General features: G+C 43.7%; 1 protein-coding gene across 2 annotated transcripts in view; it reads left to right on the forward strand.

Moving 5' to 3' along the window:
• The window catches only part of igsf21a (immunoglobin superfamily, member 21a), a 461351-nt gene that overhangs the window by 270874 nt on the left and 175477 nt on the right, over positions 1-15000 (forward strand). For both annotated transcript variants that reach the window (XM_017716473.2, XM_017716474.2), the window contains exon 3: positions 2854-2975. In XM_017716473.2, coding sequence (XP_017571962.1) covers positions 2854-2975 — 122 coding nt within the window. The remainder of the gene's footprint in view (positions 1-2853; positions 2976-15000) is intronic.

The following is a 15000-nucleotide window of genomic DNA, read 5'->3' on the forward strand; positions in this document are numbered from 1 at the left end:
TTGCTTCTTCTGCCTTGATTCTGTGCCACTGGTTTGACCACTGTGGAGCTACTCGCTGTACAACACTGTGCAAGCATCACCATCATGAACTGACCCTCCTAATGATGCGGCAGCTGCATGAACTCAAACTATCTAATTAACCGTTGCTCCGCCTGTTTTTCCCCGTTTTGTAGTATAATATTTTATACTTAGGCTGTTTGCTGTCCGGTGTGGTACAGAGGAGGACGGGTTCCCCTTCTGGGTCTTGGTTCCTCTCAGTGTTCCTTCCTCCTGCTCTGAGGGAGTTTTTCATTGCCATTATTGCCATCGGTGACGCTCATGAGGGCTCGGACCCGGATTATTGTGACAACAACTGTTGTAAAAACCTCTAGATAAATAAACTTTGACTTGATATAAAAAAAATATATATATATGTATTCTAGAAAATATTGAGAACTCCTAGCTTTTTCTCCAGCTTTGTTCCTTATAAACTCTGATGTACACTGTTAGTAATGAAGGTTCTCTTCAGGTAGATCTTCATCAAGGTACAAACAGTGTAAATGTTCCCTCAAAGCTCCAGCAGTGGGTTTAAGGTCCAGTGCCTTAAATAAGTTTAATCCCAGTGGAAAAGTGCATAGGTGTGCCTTTTTATAAGCAAATCGCTGCTGTCGGAACAAAACCTTGTATCTCCCTTTCTGTTGTTTTTCAGTATTGGACTTAATTTGAAAGTATCTTTGGTCCTTTACATTGTGTGTAAATTTCATGATGAAATGACCCAAAATGTCTTGGAAAAAAATCTGGTTCCATTGACTTACATTAAAAGTCAAGTAGGCTTTTTCCTTCTGCTGTAAAGTTCCCATTTTGGAGATACGAGGTTTTGACCCGACAATTGTTTTAAAACAGAGCAGTAGAGTAAAAGCCTGGAGGCGAGGCGAGGCGGGGTGTGTGGAGTCAGTCCAGCTTAGAACAGATCATTTCAGTGGATTATGGTTCAGTTATGATCCCTGACTGAAGGGACTGAGACGGAGCCTTGAGGGTTCCACCCCAGAGACAGGAGGGAACTGACCCAGAGACAGTCTAGAACCTTTATCTATACTCAATTATAAAACACAGCATTTACTTTTCATAATAGTATCTTTGACCAGGCATATATTTTGCTTCTGTGGTCAACCCCTTAGATCACATCATTTTTGCTTCCATTAGAGCAACAGACTTGTTCATGGGAGCTTTTCTCAAGAACGCATTGGAGAGCAAACTGAAGAATTATTGAAGAATGAGGCCCTTTGATATTTGACCGTCTACCAGTAACGTTTGCTGTCTGGCTTCCGTCTATTTTAGCCACCCAGCGAGAAAATTCAACAAATAAACATCTCAGCCTGAAGGTTTTGCTCCAAAGTTCGTTGTTTTCCAGAGTTCAGGGAGTTTTCCAGGGAATGCAGTGCTGCAGGATGACAGTAGGCATGTTTCTAACATGTAGCGGTGGTTATTTATTTATCTATTTATTTATTTCCATGAATGAGGTTTTAAGCAACCGTGTGCTGGTGGAGGTGTGCAGGTTGCGATTGGTGTGGTATAAACTTTTGTTGTTTGCAAGCCACGTTAGCTTTGTATCTTCAGGTCAAAACGAAAGAAGAACAAACACGTGCTGCTCCGCTACCTTTGGGTTAAAGGGGGAAAACTGTGTACGTTACATCTTCTGTAAAAATATTGCTTTAGGTAGATTCTTAAGCTACTATCGCAGAGGCGATTTGAATTCCGTCTCCATCAGCTCTTAGAAAGTGGGCCAATAGTGTCGCTAATACAGATCAATGCAGTAATTGAAAGCTTGGCTACTAACTTTGCCTGTGGCCACAGTGGGTCTTATAGAGCTGGTGACCAAATCCAATAATTTGGCCTCGTGATAACCAGCTGTATGCAGTAGTTCGGGCGCCCCTGGTCAAACTATGTTTTGTGGTTGCTTTAAGTGGAAATAAGTTACACAGTGTATGCAGAGAACTCGGAAACACGGTTAGTGTTTATTTGCTTATTTTAACACAGTGGAAACTGTGGCCTGTAAAAACGTCAGGGCACATTTTATATTTTATGCTTTATTTAATTATTTTGGTCACACTTTACTTGGATGGTCACCTGTAGATGAGCTACAGATGCCTAAATCACTAGCAAACCTTCTGGAGATCCTCAGTTGATTATCAACAGCATTAGGGTTAGGATTAGGGTTAGGAGTAGGTTTTGCCTTGAGGTTAAAGTTAGGGTTAGGTTCACGGTTAGAAACAGATTTAATGAAATCTGTCATACTAACTTGAAGTTCAGTTACATTTCGCTGCTGTCGGAACAAAACCTCGTATCTCCAAAATGGTAACTTTACAGAAGATGGAAAAAACCTGCTTCATTTTTAATGTAAGTCAATGGAACCAGAGGTTTTTTCCAATTCAATTTGGGCCGTTTCTTTTGATCGTTTCATCATGAATTTTACATGCGATGTAAAGAACAATAGGCATTTTCAAATTACGCCATGAACTGAAAAACGACAAAAATTGAGTTTTTTTTTTTTGGTTTTGTTCCGACAGCAGCGATTTAATAGATATTTAGTTGAATGTCACTTAAAGATATACTGAGCATTGACACAGCATCTACAGTGGACCATCCAAATAAAGTGTTACCATCATTTTTATTGACTTTTTTCCCGATATTGTGCACTAACTTGCAGAAAAAAAGCATATTTAAGTTTCTTTCTTGCTGAAAATTAACCTATGACATCAGTTGAATGGAGTGATCGGTCTTTCCGTACGACTGAATGCTGGACGTAGCCCATGTTACATCCACTGGAACTGAATTAGACATTTTTATTGAGGTCATTCTTTCTGTTCTTCACAGGTTACAGATGGCGGCACCATTAAGCAGAAGATTTTCACATATGACGCCATGTTTAATACCAACTACTCCCACATGGAGGACTATCGCAGGCGAGAAGACTTGGTGTATCAGTCAACAGTTCGGTAAGACGCCCATCTATAAGTGAATATTTAATCCTACAGAATGGCAAATAAGTGTCTGGCTTTATCGAGCGTTTGTGCACAGACAGCTTTTATAATCTCTGTAGATAAGCATTGCAAATATAATGGGGCTCTCGTAAGCCTGAGGTCACCACGCCCAATGCCAAGTGTGGGCTAGAGGGGTATAAATCCCAACAGCACTGGGCTGTGGAGCAGTGGAACTGTGTTCTCTGGAGTGATGGAGGTCCAAGACCTGTAGGATGAGTCGGAGTGATCCAGAACTCACCATCCAACAACCGTGCCTGACCTCACTGATGCTCTTGTGAAATCTGAATGCAATCAAAATCCTCACAGCAAAGCTCCATCAGGCAATGTAAAGCTTCCCCAGAAGAGCAGTGCAAAGGAATATAGCAAAGATGGAAAGATGGAAAGATAATACCTTTGATTTCAGATATTCAGGTCTCTACAAACTTTTACAACTGAGCTACAAGCAATTCTGTATGTTTAACCAGTTAACTGTGACTGGATTTCTGCTGGAAACCGCACACCCAAAGTTAAAATAGCACCGTTCCGGCATCTGTTGGGCTACAGTCATGATTTTGGGCTCATTTGAAAGGTAAAACTCTCAAGTTTTTTCCCACCAATCAGAATAATTGTGTGTGTTACTGACACGGACTAACAGAGGAAAAAGCAGAGCAGTTTGATTCCATCTGACGTGGATCTCTAAAGTGATCTCCGCCTCTTGCCGTGTTGTCAAGTCTTGTCATGTTGTCGTCTCTGTGGCTTGTGGTAAGGCTTTGAAAGTAAGGATCTGCAATCATTACTGCTGTGGATAATGGATCATGAAATGGTTTATGATAATCAAGTCCTAAGATTTCAAGCTTTCTAATGGCGTATTTCATCACCGTATGGATGCTGGATGCATAAAAATGCACTTTTTGATGAAGATGTGCCAGTAACCATAAAGTGATTTAGCAAAGGTTTAGATTTGTTACAGAATCAGAAAGTGTTTTTTTCCTCTAATATAACGTCACGTTGCACACAATCAAACAGAAATATAGCAAAAAGAAATCGCCTTTTCATGGAGTTGGTATCTCGAGAGCAAGTCAGAAGAACACTTTGCTTCCAGATTCCTCTTCGATGCCACCAGCCATCGCAATTTCCATCCCCATCTGATTTAATTTCAATAAAACTTTAATCAGCCAAAAACAGATGTTGTGTGAAACCTGCGCATAATAAAGCCGAGCTGCCTCGAGCAGAGTTTTGGGAGTAGTTAATAGTTAATAGTACAGTATACGTCTGAATAGAGGTGGATTTTCAGAGCCTGTACGGAACCTGTGACTGGGCGTGGAGTGTTTTTCTGGGCTCACTGTTGTGGTGTAGACTCCGCTCTGCATGCCTGAGTGTTTTTTACACAATGCTGCAAGTGCAGAGATGTTTCCCAGGTAACCTCGCTTTACCTGAGGCGCTGCTTCAGGACCCACGATGCACTGCAAACGCAAACACAATCTGCATGCTCCACTCCATCTCTCCACACCAGAGCCTAAAGTAGTGCTCTGTCTGAGGAGGCGCAGGTGCAGAGAGACGAGGGGAGAAGAAACAGAGAGAGAGAGATGAAAAACGCGAGTGAAGATAAGCCAAATAAAGAGACGGAGAGTGAAATATCTGAGGCAGAGAGCCTCGCGTCAGCGTTCTGACTTCCTTCTGCATTAACCAGTTAGCAGGAAGACAGTAATAAACATTTCACATGGCAGGCCCAGAGCGCTTGTAGGTTTTCAAAAGATCCTCCCACCTTCAAGGTACATCATCAGAAAAGTGTTTGCTTAGCCTGTACAGCGGATGATCTCTCTCCACAGACTTTGTGGCGCCACGTTTTTTTCACTGCTGTAACTTTAATGGGTTTTAGGCCGGTGTGTGTTGCTGCAGGCGTGCAGTTTGCAGAGCACTAATTAGAGCTATAAACTTCCCTCAACATCAGACTCACAGCTTCTGAGCAAAACTGAAGACGCAAACAATAAACCCGAAAAGGGGAGAGAGGGGAGAGAGAGGGGGGGGGAAGAGGGGGGGGGGGGAGAGAGAGAGAGAGAGAGGGGAGAGAGAGAGGGGAGAGAGAGAGGGAGAGAGAGAGGGGGGGAGAGCGGGGGGGAGAGAGGGGAGAGAGAGAGGGGGGGAGAGAGAGAGGAAGAGAGAGAGAGAGGAGAGAGAGAGGGGAGAGAGAGGGGAGAGAGAGGGGGGGAGGGGGGGGGAGAGAGGGGAGAGAGAAGGGGGGAGAGAGAGAGGAAGAGAGAGAGAGAGAGGTATAAGAAGGTAGGGAGAAAGAAAGAAGTGGGGGATTAGATATGACTAAGGTGAAGAAACAGAGAAAACAAGAAAGACACACACACACTCACACTACACACACACACACACACTCTACACACTACACACTCACACTACACACACACACACACTCTACACACTCACACTACACACACACACTACACACTCACACTACACACACACTACAGACTCTCTACACACTCACACTACACACACTCTACACACACGCACACAAACATACACACACACACACACACACACACAAACAAACATACACACGCACACACACACACACACACACAAACACAGACATACACATGAACAAACACTCCTCCTCAGCAGGAGGTAAATTGACAGCCGCTCCGTAAGCAGCAGCAGGAAAGCACCTGCACTGACCTCTCCGTCTCACACAGTGCTCAGCACAGAGGAGTCAAGCAGCGAGGCAGACTCACACTACACACACACACACTACACACTCTCTACACACACACACACTCACACTACACACACACACTACACACACTCACACTACACACACACACTACACACTCTCTACACACACACACACTACACACTCTCTACACACACACACACTCACACTACACACACACACACTACACACTCTCTACACACACACACACTCACACTACACACACACACACTACACACTCTCTACACACACACACACTACACACTACACACTCTCTACACACACACACTACACACTCTCTACACACACACACACTCTCTACACACACTACACACTACACACTCTCTACACACACACACTACACACTCTCTACACACACACACACACACACACACAAACAAACATACACACGCACACACACACACACACACACAAACACAGACATACACATGAACAAACACTCCTCCTCAGCAGGAGGTAAATTGACAGCCGCTCCGTAAGCAGCAGCAGGAAAGCACCTGCACTGACCTCTCCGTCTCACACAGTGCTCAGCACAGAGGAGTCAAGCAGCGAGGCAGACTCACACTACACACACACACACTACACACTCTCTACACACACACACACTCACACTACACACACACACACTACACACTCTCTACACACACACACACTACACACTACACACTCTCTACACACACACACTACACACTCTCTACACACACACACACTCACACTACACACACACACTACACACACTCACACTACACACACACACACTACACACTCACACACACTCTACACACACACAGTCTCTACACACTCACACTACACACACACACACTACACACTCTCTACACACACACACACTCACACTACACACACACACTACACACTCACACACACTCTACACACACTCACACTACACACACACACTACACACTCACACTACACACACACACACACTCTACACACTCACACTACACACACACTACACACTCTCTACACACACACACACACACACACTACACACTCTCTACACACTCACACACACACTACACACTCACAATGCACACACACACACTCTCTACACACACACACACACACTACACACTCTCTACACACACACTACACACTCACACTACACACACACACACTACACACTCTCTACACACACACACTACACACTCTCTACACACACACACTACACACACACTACACACTCACTCACACTACACACACACACTACACACTCACACTACACACACACACTACACACACTCACACTACACACACACTACACACTCACTCACACTACACACACACACTACAAACTCACACTACACACACACACTACACACACTCTACACACACACACACACACACTACACACTCACACTACACACACTCACACTACACACTCTCTACACTTTCTACACACACACACACTCTCTACACACTCACACTACACACACTACACAGACACTCTCTACACACACACACACACACACACTCTACACACATTACACACACTCTAAAAAATCTCTTGTTCCTCTGCTGCCGGTGCAGGCTGGTGTTATGAGTGAGAGTTCGGAATACTTCACACAGATTTCCTCTCATTCTCACTCCACTGCCCCAAACACTGCACAGGCCCGCGAGCTCTGATTCAGACCTCAGCTCAGAAATGAAGGACATATATATAAATATATATTCATACTGTGTACGGTTTATGATGAATGAACGAAATGAGCCCAAACTTACTTGGAAAAAGGTCCAATGAAAAAGAAAGTTCAGGTTCCAATGCCTTTCATTAGAGATTAGTAGAGAATGTTCTCAATTGTACGGAGCCCCGCTGGTGACATCCTGTATAAATGAAAATAATGTGTGGCCACACCTTATTAACATGTTGGAACAAGGTCCTAATGCGTGGTAACAACTTAAGGTGTGGGCATGAGATGATTAAGTCGTGGCCATCACGTAGTAAAACGTGGGAACGATATACTGTGGGATCAGGCGTAACGTTCTAACCACCTCCTCGTTTCTACACTCTCTGTCCACTTTATCAGCTCCACTTACTGTATTATGGCATTGAACCAAATTATGAACCAATGTCCTGTGAAGCTTCTGCAACTTTGTTGCACTTTGCAGTGGAAGAACGTACGTGAGCTTACGGGAGAGGTGAAGCGTGTCATGCCACAGCTCACTGGTGACTAGTTTAAGGTGATGTTCTTTAACTTCCTGCACTGTAGATGCACCACACACGTCACACGGCTCAACCACGATCTCCATATTTCATCACGCCCAGCTTCGCCGCCTGTCCTCCAGAGAGCCGTGTAAAGACGTCGGCTCTTGGCGAAGTGGTGAATTCTGCTGGAGGGTGGGCGGGGTGCTCCGGGTTAAGAGGCGCAGCCTTGTGATATTTCGTCTCCAAGGACCAGGCGGGGATACGCGGTGTCCATGACGACGGGAGTAGAGGGGGGAACCTTGTAGAGATGCGCTTTTGTTTTTGAGTGACAGCCTGAGCTGTGAACTCTCTCCTTTCCTGCACCGGCAGCTCAGCGACAAAGAGCTTAGCTGTCATATTGACTGAGAGAGAGAGAGAGAGAGAGACGGGCGAGAGAGAAAGATGTTGCATTGCTAACATTATGACTCTTATTAAAGATTCAAGCCCACGGAATTAATTTTTCAAACACCTTCAACAGTGCAGGATCCCACCGGAGGGTCAGGGTTTTGGGGGTGGGTTCGGTCGAGACACAGAATTTCAATTTCTGCTTTAACGCCGCCTCGTTTGACGCTCCGGGTGTTTCTCAGGGAGACCGAGCTGTCACATAGAATAAGAAGTGGGGACGGTGAAAAACTGAAAAATAAAATAAAACTGTTCATGACAGACCCCCACTCGGAAAACCTCAAAAGACCACTGGGCCGACGTTCCGGAGAACATGGACTCCAGCAGAGGTTTAGTTTTAAACCAGACAGCACCACTCCACCCCCCCCCTTCACTCTCTCTCTCTCTCTCTCTCTCTCTCTCACTCTCTCTCTCTCTCTCTCTCTCTCTCTCTCTCTCTGTCTCTCTCACTCTCTTTCTGTCTCTCATTCTCTTTATCTGTATCTCTCTATCTCTATCTGTCTCTCTCACTCTCTTTCTGTCTCTCTCTCTCATTCTCTCTTTATCTGTCTCTCGCTCTCTATCTCTGTCTGTCTCTCTCGCTCTCTCTCTCTGTCTCTCTCACTCTCTTTCTGTCTCTCATTCTCTTTATCTGTGTCTCTCTATCTCTATCTCTCTCTCTCTCTCTCTCTCTCTCTCTCTATCTGTCTCTCTCACTCTCTTTCTGTCTCTCATTCTCTTTATCTGTATCTCTCTATCTCTATCTGTCTCTCTCACTCTCTTTCTGTCTCTCTCTCTCATTCTCTCTTTATCTGTCTCTCGCTCTCTATCTCTGTCTGTCTCTCTCGCTCTCTCTCTCTGTCTCTCTCACTCTCTTTCTGTCTCTCATTCTCTTTATCTGTGTCTCTCTCTCACTCTCTCTCTCTCTCTATCTCACTCTCTCACTCTCTCTCTCTCTCTGTCTCACTCTCTATGTCTGTTTCTCTCTCACTCTCTCGCTCTCTCTCTCATTCTCTTTATCTGTGTCTCTCTATCTCTGTCTCTCTCTCTCTCGCTCTCTCTCTCTGTCTCTTTCTCTCTCTGTCTCTCTCACTCTCTTTCTGTCTCTCATTCTCTTTATCTGTGTCTCTCTATCTCTGTCTCTCTCTCTCTCTATCTCTCTCTCTCTATCTCACTCTCTCACTCTCTCTCTCTCTCTCTGTCTCATTCTCTATGTCTGTTTTTCTCTCTCTCTCTCTCTCTCTCTCTCTCTCTCTCTCTCTCTCTCTCTCTCTCTCTCTCTCTCTCTCTCTCCTGTATTAAATCCTGCAGACTGTTCAGGTGGACATTGATTTCTTTGCTTTTGCACCAGGTCATTTCTACTCTTCCTCTATTTGGCCTCATTCTCATTGATTTTTGTGGTGTTTTGTGAGTGTGTGTGTGTGTGTGTGTGTGTGTGTGTGTGTGTGTGTGTGTGTGTGTGTGAGTGTGTGTTTGTGTGTGTGTTTGTAGTAGGTGCAGGTGTGTTATGTAAAAAGTCAAAAGCAAGCCAGCAATTCTGTCTAGCGAGTGTTTTTTTATTCGTCTAATTTGAGTGACAATTCTGTGGTGGTTATTTTCAACCAATCAATGTTCTTCATCTTTTATAGCTTCACTCATACAGTCCAGCTTTGTAGGCATGATACTCCAGTGGGGGTCAATCTGACTGACAGACTGAAATAATGCCCAAATTATAGGGGTGGTTGGTTTTTGGACTGAGTACTCAAATACGCCTTATTAAATCACCCTCAAAAATAACGTGACGTGTTTTTAGTACCAGAACTATAGTGTAGGACCACAGTAGGCAGAACAGTTTCCTTCAGTGTTTCCCATCCGTCAGAATGTGAGCTTGTGTAAAAAGATGCAATGAATCATTTAAACCCTATATTTAATTCAAACAGTGCAAAGACAGCATTTCCAATGTTGAAATTGAGGATTTTTTAAAAATATGCTCATTTTGAATTTGATGACAGCAACATGTTTCAAAAAATTTGGGACAGGGCCTGATTACCACTGCATTTTCATTACCTCTTATTTTAATAGCGCTCTGTAAGAGTTTGGGAACTGAGGAGATTCTTGTTTGATACAGGATTTCAGCTGCTCAACACTTCGGGGACTCATTTGTCCTATTTTCCATTTCATAATGCATCAGATGTTCCCAGTCTGGACTGAAGGCAGGTCAGTTTAGCACCTGGACTCTTAATATGGTGCAGTGCTGCTGTAATACATGCAGAATGTGGTTTGACATTGTCCTGCTGAAATAATCAAGGCCTTCCCTGAAAAAGACGTCGTCTGGACGGCAGCAGATGTTGATAAAACATGTTTATATCATTCAGCTTTAATGGCACCTTCACAGATGAGCACGTCACCCAGGCCATGTGCACTAATGCCCCCTAAACCATCATGAATACTGGCTTTAGAACTGAGCACTGATAACAAGCTGAGTGGTCTTCAGCCCGGAGGACACAGTGTCCATGATTTCCTAAAGAATTTTAAATGCTTATCCGTCGGACCGCCGGACACTTTTCCACTTCCCCTCAGTCCATTTTAAAGAGCTCCGGCCCAGAGAAGGTGGCAGCGTTTGTGGATGCAGTGTTTGTGGATGCAGTGATGAACTGTGTTCACAGACAGTGGTTTTCAGAAGTGTTTCTGAGCCCTTGCAGTGATTTCCACTACAGAATCATGTCTGTTTTTAATGCAGTGCTGCCTGAGGGCCCAAAGATCACGGCCAGCAGATCCTGGTTTTCAGCCTCGTCCCTCACAGACAGAGATTTCTCCAGATTCTCTGAGTCTTTAATGATGTCATGTACTGTAGATGATGAAATCTCCAAGTTCTTTCCTGTTTTACATTGAGAAACATTATTCTTGAATTGCTGCACTATTTGCCCACACAATCTTTCACAGGGTGGTGAACTCCTCTCTGGAGTGCTTTTTATCCATCCATCCATATTTTATTTTATTTTACTTTATTATATTTTATAGTTTTGCACATCTTTGCTAGCCTTTTGTTGCCCCATTCCAACTTTTTCTAAATGTTTTGCTGATATCAGCTTCCAAATGAGCATATCCTTTAAAAAAAACAGTAAAATTCCTGAATTTCAACGTTTGATGTGTTATCTATGTCTGATTTATAATTACGTTTAAGGTTTAAATGATTTGCCTATAACTGCCTTCTTATTTTCATTTTGCACAGTGTTTTTTTTTGGAAATGCAGTTGTGCCATTAGTACTGTAAAAGGACTATGGATATTATTATTATTATTATTATTATTGTGTTGTAATTATTATTATTATGTGTTGTAATACATTGCATTTTACCTTCCTGCTGATGTAACAGAGTGAAGAGTATAACGATGTAAATAAGAAGCCCTCAGATGAGTGTTTTACTGTATTTTAACACGACTAGGCTGCGATTTGTTTAAGGTTTAGTGCACACTGCAGCGCTTTAGGCCCGGTTTTCCGTAGCGCACAGCCTGACACGATCAAGCGTGATCTTGCCGATGAACGTTGTATCGTGAGCACCTCTATAATGAGCCGTAGGAGCAGCAGCCAATGCGTGCACAAGAGAAAACCGAGTGAGGAGAAGCAGCTAGAACAGAAATCGTGGTGAAGGGGTTATTGGAGGAAAGATGTGTGAGCCCTGACTGAGGCTGCTGCTCACCGCCTCCACTGGATAGAAGCCTCTGAGTTAATATTCAGGCAGCTGCCTCCTCTGTGCTGGAGATGGTCAGGCATGCTCTATATCAGGGGTGTCAAACTCAACCACTAAAGGGGCCATATTTAAACATCTCAACAAGTCTGGGCCAGAGAAAAAAATCTTTTTCTTTAATTTTTAATTAAATAGTTGTACTATAACCCAAACTGGCCATTGTTCACTGAAAATTTGCAAAAAAATCAGCAGTAAAATAGAGGCACTTATAATAGACCTTGAAATATTACATTAATACTGGCATCCTTTCTTTGCTGCAAGCTCAATGTCTGAGCTGCTGAACTGATGTTAGGAGTTTATGTTGGCTGAACTACATGCAGTTAGTGTGTTTGGTGATATGACTGGTGTAGAACTCTGTAGAATTGAGGTGTAACCTCCTATGCGTTGTCCTATAGATTGTTGTTGGTGTAGGAGAGTCGGAGCTCATTTCGTTGCAATGCATGCTGGGGACTGTAGTGCAGCGCACTGTGAAACGGACTACACTTAATACAACATTGAAGCACTTTAGTGGGCTGGATAGGACCGTGGACCTTGTGTTTGACACATGGGCTCTACATGGAGCCAGGAAATTGAGAGGTTATGGAAAAACCAGGAATCGGCGTTTAAAAATGATCAAATATATTCTGAGAGAAATCTTAGGCGACGTTCACATTTCCAGGCTGAAGTGGCTCAGATCCGATTTTCTGCTCTAATGTGACTCAGATCTGGTGTTTTCAGCGCCGTGTGGACACAAATCTGATCTGTTCAAATCCGACCTGAGCCACTTTCATATGTGGTCCTAGTTCACATACGTATCCGATTTGGGGCCACGTGACCTTAATGTGACGCTCCGATCGGAATTCATGTGCTTTTTTCCCCATCATTCAGCGTTACCATGGTAACAGCGCCGACCAGCCGTTAAAGCCTGTAAACGGTGGAAAAGCAGCTCATCTCACCTTTTTCTCCTCCGTCTGGCTCTAATAATGAAGCTGAGAGCTGATCAGAGTTAATGATCTTCTCAGCGAAGCTCGTTCTGCTCGTTAGTTTGTGCTGATGATGCAGTGATTCAGTCACGTGACGTTACTGAGCAGGAGGAGCTCATGAGGGTCAATTCAGGAGCCGGTTCATCACATTAATGACTGACTTAAATGAGTGTGAACCATCGAGTCAGAGAGATCGGATTTGAGCAAAAAATCTGATTTGAGCAACGAGGCCTGTAATGGGAACTTGGCTTATAAGGTTCCGTAGCTCAATACAGCCAAGATCCATGTACTCTGACAGGACATGGACATGAAAAATGACCTGATATCTGATGCTACAACAAAAACAGATACAAATAAAACAAACTACAATTCTTGTTTACTCATTAGACAGGCTTCAGAAAACGTTTGATCTCTAATTTCTATCCTGATGAACTTTGCAGACTTTTTTCAACCTGATGTCCACATTTTGGGCAGAAGGGCTCTGTCTTATCCTAATGTACCGAGCTGAGTGCCAATAGTGATTAGTGAGCATTCAGCTTGAAAAAATTGACTTTATCACCCATCAGACTGTTGAAAACGGACGCCCTGGATGTTGTTGAATTCTGCTGGCATGCGTTGGTTTCTTGAAGGACAGGAGTGGAGTTCCATTGTCCAGGAAAAAGGACTTAATAAACGAGCGTCTTCCCAACCAAGCAAGTCTGACTAAGCTTACACAACGATGGACTCATAGTCCACCATGTAAACCACGCCCTCTAGTTGTCCCTTTGTCAAAATGACCCAGAACCCCCCCCCCACTGGATGGGTGACTGCCTCTACCTTTAGAATTAAAACAGAGGTGTTGAGGCCCACCCAGGAATTTACAGTCTCCCCCATCAAGCAGCCAGGATGTCCCCGAGATGACCCTTCAACACATGGCTTTGCTAGATTGGGGAGCCATAGATAACCAGATGTATAACAGACTGACCACTGGAGGTCGTTACATGACAGAGGGACTGACCTCCTCAGCCCCCACACATACAGAATGCCAACGAGATCAACACAAAAGGCGGAGAAACAGAAGAAGGTTTAAGAGAAGTGACAGAATAAAAACAAATAAAGTAAAATAATATTAAACAGTGTGTAAAAATGGAGGGCCTGAGGCTGAGACTAGGGCTAGTAGAACCCCCTTTGCTCTAGTATGATTTAGTGCTAATGACTCTTTTATTACTGTCTGATTAACTATCCGTTTATGTTTTATAGCAACAGGGGGTCGAGAGTTACTTTGAAAAATGGAACCGTTTTGCAAATCTGCTTTAGCTTCAACAGATTTATGAGCGTGTGGACAAAGCGGGCAGGAAGGGACAGACCACAGAAAGTGAAACTGACATGTATAGAGAGAGAGGGAGAAAGAAGGAGGCAGCATGTGAAAGGAGAGAGAAAAAACAGGCAAAGAGAGAGGAAGACAGAATAAGAGGGAGAGAGAGAGAGAGATGGAAGAAGGGAAAGAAAGAAAAGAAGGAAAGAAAGTGAGTGAGGTCATTCTAAAAATGTAGAATCCACAAATATAAAGAGAGGGAACAGACCAAGAAAAGGAGGAGAGATCAAAGCCAGAGAGAGTGAAAGAGAGAGAGAGAGAGAGAGAGAGAGAGAGGCCAGATGAATTAGAAAGAGAGTGAAACTGACAAACAGAGAGGAAGGAGAGAGGCCAAGAAACACAGAGGAAAAGAGGAGAGAGAAAGAAAAAGAGAAATGATTATTTTTTTTCTGTTCTTCCTCGAAACTTCGAATGTCAGTGTTTATTTTGGTTATTTTACTGCTTCGGTAAAGAGAATAGAAAGAGAAAAAGAAGGACAGATAGAAAAAGCAACAGGAACAAGAGAGACCATATATAGACAGAACTGAAAGAAAGAAAAAAGAAATCAACAAACAGAGGGAGAGAGAGGAAGAGAGAGAGAGAGGCAGGTAGAGACATATAGAGAGAGACAGAGAGAGAGAGAGAGAGAGAGA

Source organism: Pygocentrus nattereri, chromosome 21, assembly GCF_015220715.1.
Source record: "Pygocentrus nattereri isolate fPygNat1 chromosome 21, fPygNat1.pri, whole genome shotgun sequence".
Taxonomy (NCBI): Eukaryota; Metazoa; Chordata; class Actinopteri; order Characiformes; family Serrasalmidae; genus Pygocentrus; species Pygocentrus nattereri.